This window comes from Oncorhynchus keta, unplaced genomic scaffold (genome assembly GCF_023373465.1).
Source record: "Oncorhynchus keta strain PuntledgeMale-10-30-2019 unplaced genomic scaffold, Oket_V2 Un_contig_6643_pilon_pilon, whole genome shotgun sequence".
NCBI classification, from domain to species: Eukaryota; Metazoa; Chordata; class Actinopteri; order Salmoniformes; family Salmonidae; genus Oncorhynchus; species Oncorhynchus keta.
In genome coordinates, this window is record NW_026288975.1 from 2750 (window position 1) to 10102 (window position 7353).

Consider the following 7353-nt stretch of genomic DNA (forward strand, 5'->3'; position numbering starts at 1 on the left):
GGTAACATTGGTGTCAGCAGAAGAGACCTATTTTTAACTGTAGAAAGATCCTCGCCTCAGGCTATATAGGCTGGTCCTCAGACCTCTCGGCACCGTGAGCAGAGAAAGCGGGCTCCATCTCTAAAGGGGCAACAGTAGACCAGTTTGTCCACAGCGAAGTGGTGGATGTCGGAGCCACGGCGAGGACCGCTGCAGCGCATCATCTGATCGCCAGTAAAGGAGGGGCATTTACTCCGAACCTAATCCCAGATGCAACATCCAGCCTTTCAGCAAAATCCACATCTCTACGGACCGTTGTGATATGAAGTAGATATCACGCGCATAAGAGCGAGGGGAGGAGGGGGCAGGCACAGGCTGGACCGCAGCTGCTCCTGCTTTCGCAAAGTTCTCCATGCAGAAGGGAGGGGCGCGGAGGCCGGTTGAGTGAGAGGACGTTTTCCTAGAGGCTGCCAGTGTTTGGGGCAAACACAGCGCAGAGAAGCCCCTCTCCAGCTCTCCTCTCCGTCACTTTCGAGCTCTTTTCAGACCGAAGAGGAGCATAATGGCGAAAATGAGGGTGTCATACGAGTACTCGGAGGCGGAGGATAAGAGTATCCGACTAGGACTGTTCCTCATCGTCTGTGGCATCCTGTCCCTCTTTATCCTCGGGTTCTGCTGGCTCAGTCCAACTCTACAGAGCATGCAGAGCAAACCGGCCAACTGCACGGTGGTGTCCGTGCTCAGACCGGAGGAGATGTTCGAGTGCGTGTTCACGGGGCGGACTGCAAGGGGACCTCGCTGTATCCGTGTCTGCAGATATTCGTCAATAATTCCGAATCGAACTCCGTGGCTCTGCTGCACTTTGATGAACAGCAACTGGTGCTGAACCATTTATAAAAGGTAAATGACTACAACTCTAGAACGAGAACACTGTGAAGGAGCGCTCTAGACTTTATAGTCGACACAGTGTTGCAGTTACTGAATGCAAAGCTGTGAACGATCGATACAGTAGCAAGGCAAAGTGTCTGGCTGGAAAAGTTCCCAGTCTCAGTTTATTGACATGAGATCGATATTATGTTAATAGTTGCCTGTTTTTTAAAACTATGTTAATGTAAACACGCTGTTTGTATACTAAAGACGAAATAACATCTTGCTATTTTCTATTCCAAAGATATGGCAAAACAATCACAGACTTAAATAATGAGTTTAACTTTCGTAAAAAGTCACTTTACAGCAAGTGTGAGAGGATCTACACCTGTCCAAGTCTATTCTAGAGACATAGCCTCATCATCACTCACAAAGAGAACCTCTACTGTGATGAAGAGGAACAGAGAAGACTAAATGACTCCTTTGGGACAGAAAGCCCAAACGTCTGTGTGAGTGAAGGTCTCTTTTCTTTTCAGTTGGTCCATTAAACTCTCTAGTCCCATTGTGTGATATTACTTTTCAGACGTGCACCTCTCAGACTACAAATCGGGAATGTCTTGGTCCTTTTGAGAATTTCTTCAAATTCTCTGTGGTCATCATCATCATCATCATCATCATCATCATCATCATCATCTAATCAGAAGGGTTGAAATCACCTTCTCATCTTGTGTTCTTCATCATACCATCATTCAACTCTTCTGTCTTCCAGTTCCCCTTTCCTCCGTTCCCTCCTCATCCTCCCCCTCCCTCCTCTCCTTCTCCTCCTCCTCCCTCTCCTCCCTCCTCCCTCTCCTCCCCTCCTCCCTCTCCTCCCCTTCAGAAGTGTTGAAATCCAACCTTCTCATCTTGTGTTCTTCTGTAGATAGTGTGTTTATACCTTTGTCCCCTCCTCTCCTCTGGGGTACTGTCCCCTCCTCTCCTAGTCCTCCATTCAACTCTTCCTGTCTTCCTGCCCCTCCTCTTTCCCCTCCTCTCCTCCGTTCCTCCTCCTCCCCTCTCCCTCCTCTCCTTCCTCTCTCCCTCCCTCTCCTCCCCCTCTCCCTCCCTCCCTCCGTCCCCTCCTCTCCCCTCCCCTCCCTCCTCCTCCCCTCCCTCCCTCCCTCTCCGTCCTCCTCCTCTGTCCCCCCTCCTCCCCTCCTCCTCATCCCCTCCGTCCCTCCTCTCCTCTGTCCCCTCCTCTCCTCTGTCCCCTCCTGTCCCTCCCTCCCTCCGTCCCCTCCTCTCCTCCGTCCCCTCCTCTCCTCCTCTCCCTCCGTCCCTCCTCTCTCTCTGTCCCCTCCTCTCCTCCGTCCCCCCTCTCCTCCGTCCCCTCCTCTCCTCCTGTCTCCCTCCTCTGTCCCTCCTCTCCTCTGTCCCCTCCTCCCTCTGTCCCCTCCTCTCCTCCGTCCCTCCTCTCCTCTGTCCCCTCCTCTCCTCTGTCCCCTCCTCTCCTCTGTCCCCTCCTCTCCTCGTCCCCTCCTCTCCTCTGTCCCCTCCTCTCCCGTCCCCTCCTCTCCTCGATCCCTCTCCTCTGTCCCCTCCTCTCCTCGTCCCCTCCTCTCCTCTCCCCTCGTCCCCCCTCTCCTCTGTCCCCCTCCCCTCGTCCCCCCTCCTCTCCTCATCCCCTCCTCTCCTCTGTCCCCTCCTCTCCTCCGTCCCCTCCTCTCCTCTGTCCCCTCCTCTCCTCTGTCCCTCCTCTCCTCTGTCCCCTCCTCTCCTCCGTCCCCTCCTCTCCTCTGTCCCCTCCTCTCCTCTGTCCCCTCCCTCTCCTCCTGTCCCTCCTCTCCTCTGTCCCCTCCTCTCCTCTCTGTCCCCTCCTCTCCTCTGTCCCCTCCTCTCCTCCTGTCCCCTCCTCTCCTCTGTCCCCCTCCTCTCCTCCGTCCCCTCCTCTCCTCCTGTCCCCTCCTCTCCTGTCCCCTCCTCTCCTCTGTCCCCTCCTCTCCTACATCCCCTCCTCTCCCGTCCCCTCCTCTCTCCTCTGTCCCCTCCTCTCCTCTGTCCCCTCCTCTCCTCCGTCCCCTCCTCTCCTCTGTCCCCTCCTCTCCTCTCCCCTCCTCTCCCTGTCCCCTCCTCTCCTCCGTCCCCTCCTCTCCTCTGTCCCCTCCTCTCCTCTGTCCCCTCCTCTCCTCCGTCCCCTCCTCTCCTCTGTCCCCTCCCCTCCCTGTCCCTCCCTCCGTCCCCTCCTCTCCTCTGTCCCCTCCCCTCCTGTCCCCTCCTCTCCCTCTGTCCCCTCCTCTGTCCCCTCCTCCTCTGTCCCCCTCCCTCTCCTCCTCTGTCCCCTCCTCTCCTCCGTCCCCTCCCTCCTCTGTCCCCTCTCCCTCCTCCGTCCCCTCCTCTCCTACCTCCCTGTCCCCTCCTCTCCTCTGTCCCTCCTCTCCTCCTCCTCCTCCTCCTTACATCCCCTCTCACCCCCCTCTCCTCCTCCCTGCTGTCTAGAACAGACCTCTCTCCCGCTACACCACAGGTACTCCTCTCCCCCAGCTCCATGGTAACACCACTGCATCCCTCCGTCCTGTGTCTTTAACACGCCTCTATGTTTACTGACTGGGTTCTATGGCAACAGGAGCACAGCTTTGAACAGTGATGCACGATCGCATGTGTCTGCATTTAAAGTGGCACCCTATTCCCCATGTAGTGCTCTACTTTTGTCCACTAAGGGAATAGGGTGACTAAAAGTAGTGTGCGAGAAGGGAAAAGTGTGGCCAAAAGTAATTAGGTACCATTTAGGACCAATGTAAACCCAGCCTTCTCTCTCTGAGCCTGAGCCTGGGGATGAGGTTAGAATGACTGCAGACAGTGGCACTGAGAGGAAAGAACTTTGGCTGGTCAGTTGGGACTTTGGCTGGCAGTAAGCTACCAAACCAACCAGGGTTGAATGAGTTGGCAGTAAGCTACCAAACGAACCAGGGGTTGAATGACTTGGCAGTACGCTACCAAACGAACCCAGCTACCAAAACGAACCAGGGGTTGAATGACTTGGCAGTACGCTACCAAACGAACCAGGGGTTGAATGATTTGGCAGTACGCTACCAAACGAACCAGGGGTTGAATGACTTGGCAGTACGCTACCAAACGAACCAGGGGTTGAATGATTTGGCAGTAAGCTACCAAACGAACCCAGGGGTTGAAATGACTTGGCAGTAAGCTACCAAAGGCTGACCAGGAAAAGGAACCAGGGGTTGAATGACAGACTTGGCAGGGTTGAATGACTTGGCTACCAAACGAACCAGGGGTTGAATGACAGGGTTGAATGTTTTGGCAGTAAGCTACCAAACGAACCAGGGGTTGAATGATTTGGCAGTAAGCTACCAAACGAACCAGGGTTGAATGAGTTGGCAGTAAGCTACCAAAGGAACCAGGGGTTGAATGTAAACCTCCAGACCAGGGTTGAATGATTTGGCTAAGCTACCTTGGCAGAATGAAGCAAAAAAAGGAACCAGGGTTGAATGACTTGGCAGTAAGCTACCAAATGAACCAGGGGTTGAATGACTTGGCAGTAAGCAGGCAAAAGGAACCAGGGGTTGAATGACTTGGCAGTAAGCTGCCAAAGGAACCAGGGGTTGAATGACTTGGCAGTAAGCTACCAAATGAACCAGGGGTTGAATGACTTGGCAGTAAGCAGGCAAAAAGGAACCAGGGGTTGAATGACTTGGCAGTAAGCAGGCAAATGACTCACTTTAGTTACACTGTGTTGTAGTCAGTCTGTCTGTCTGTTCATGTTTAGTAGACTCAATCCTGCAGTTCAGATGAGCTTGGCAGTTTGGGCTACCAGGCTTGGAAACTGAACTGAGGGGGTTGAATGAACCCTGTTCCCTAATAGTGCACAAATAGGGAATAGGGTTGAATTTGGGAGTAGCAACTAAAGTCCATGTTGAATGTTATCATCCCTGACCCTGCATGTTGATTGTAAGTTGTACAACTTTTGCGTATGACTTGGCACTTAGATTTAGCTGTTTTTATTGGTGTGTGTGTGTGGGTGTGTGAATGTGTGTGTGTGTGTGTGTGTGTGTGTGTGAACCAAGGTCCTGTTGAATGACTTGCAGTAAGCACTAAAGGAACTGGGGTCTGATGGTGAGTGTTGGTCTTTGTTCCTACGGGGAAATGAACCAGGGTTCATTTGAGCTGAATGACTTGGATTTGCAGGGAAAAGGAACATCAGGGGTTAAAATAATTGGCTGTGTTTAAAAAAATGAGCCAAAGTTCTGATTTTTTTCCTCTAATTCTTTTGACCAAACGAACCAGGAAATTCTTTTCACATGATCTAATTTCTCAGAGCTGATTGGGGTCTGAAGGTTCAAACACATTGAATGAGTGGCAGTAAGCTACCAAAGGAATCAGGGTTGATTTTTTGGATCAGCATGTAAACACCAAAGGAACCAGGGGTTGAATAAACTTGAGAATGTAATCTACCATTCTTATGTACCAGGGGTTGAATGACTTGCAGTCAGCAATGCTTGTGAAACAGGGGTTGTACCACAGTGTTTAATGACAGGCACTTTACCAAATTACTGTGTTGTATCAGGGGTCCTGCTCTATAATGACTATCCTTATATCAGCAGAGTCACTAACTACTATACCTGTATATCAGCAGAGTCTGGATTGGAGTGCTAACCTGGATATCAGCAGGGTTTGATTGGTTACCAAATGGCTCAGTGGGAGGAGCAGAGCAAGTGGTTCACTGCTATTGAGTCCCAGTCCATGTTTAAGTTCCCATCACCTACCACTGCATGTGACTGATTCAGCAGTTGGGACACCTATTTAGCTGCTATCTTGTCAGCAGAGTGAACAAATAACTAGCTGTACCTTTTTGGTGTGTGTGCTATGTGATATCAGCAGAGTTCTGTGTTTCACTGTGTCTGATTCAGTGCCCCCAACAACAAACTTAATGGTGCAGAGTTGAACTGTCACTGCTATGCCCTGATATTGTGCAGAGTGATTGAGGTCGTACCTGGTTATCAGCAGAGTCACAACACTGAACCACTACTATTGACCTGGATATGCAGAGTGTGTACCACTGCTATCATCCCTGGATATCAGCAGAGTCCCAACATTACCACTGCTATACCTGGATATCAGCAGAGTCCCAACACCTTACCACTACTACACCTGGTTATCAGCAGAGTCCCAACAACCACTGCTACACCTGGTTTCAGCAGAGTCCCAACACCTTACCACTCTATACCTGATATCAGCAGAGTCCCAACACCTTACCACTGCTATACCTGGATATCAGCAGAGTCCCAACACCTTACCACACCTGGATATCAGCAGAGTCCCAACATTACCACTGTTTACACCTGGATATCAGATTTTCAGAGTCCCAACACCTTTACAAACTGAATTTAAATATCAGCAGAGTCCCAACACCTTACCACTTCTTACCTGGATATCAGCAGAGTCCCAACACCTTACCACTACTATACCTGGATATTTGCAGAGTCCCAACACCTTACCACTGTTGAAACACCAACCTGGATATCAGCAGAGTGTGTGTACCACTACTATACCTGGATCAGTCACAGAGACCCAACACCTTACCACTGCTACACCTGGATATCAGCAGAGTCCCAACATTACACTGCTGTGTTACCTGTATATCAGCAGAGTCCCAACACCTTACCACTGCTATACCTGATATCAGCAGAGTCCCAACACCTTACCACTACTATACCTGGATATCACTGCAGAGTCCCAACACCTTACCACTGGTATACCTGTATATCAGCAGAGTCCCAACACCTTACCACTGCTATACCTGGATATCAGCAGAGTCCCAACACCTGTTACCACTGTTTTATACCTTTATATTAGCAGAGTCCACAACACCTTACCACTGCTATACCTGGATATCAGCAGAAAAAAAACACCTTACCACTGCTATACCTGGATATCAGCAGAGTCCCAACACCTTACCACTGCTATACCTGGATATCAGCAGAGTCCCAACACCTTACCACTGAAGAACCTGGATATCAGCAGAGTCCCAATACCTTACCACTGCTATACCTGGATATCAGCAGAGTCCCAACACCTTACCACTGCTATACCTGGATATCAGCAGAGTCTCAACACTTTACCTACACAGTGGAGATTTTACCACTGCTAACATTGTACCACTAACATACCTGGATATCAGCAGAGTCCCAACACCTTACCACTGCTATACCTGGATATCAGCAGAGTCCCAACACCTTACCACTGCTATACCTGGATATCAGCAGAGTCCCAACACCTTACCACTACTATACCTGGATATCAGCAGAGTCCCAACACCTTACCACTGCTATACCTGGATATCAGCAGAGTCCCAACACCTTACCACTGCTATACCTGGATATCAGCAGAGTCCCAACACCTTACCACTACTATACCTGGATATCAGCAGAGTCCCAACACCTTACCACTGCTATACCTGGATATCAGCAGAGTCCCAACACCTTACCACTACTATACCTGGATATCAGCAGA

The 7353-nt window shown here is 50.7% G+C and overlaps 1 protein-coding gene across 1 annotated transcript; it reads left to right on the top strand.

Moving 5' to 3' along the window:
• The first annotated feature begins 481 nt into the window (after positions 1-481).
• Positions 482-876, top strand: LOC127926034 (calcium-activated potassium channel subunit beta-4-like). Its single transcript, XM_052511300.1, is given in 2 exon segments — positions 482-749; positions 752-876. Coding segments are annotated over 2 exon segments (333 nt in total). The 5' UTR covers positions 482-541.
• Positions 877-7353: the final 6477 nt, after the last annotated feature.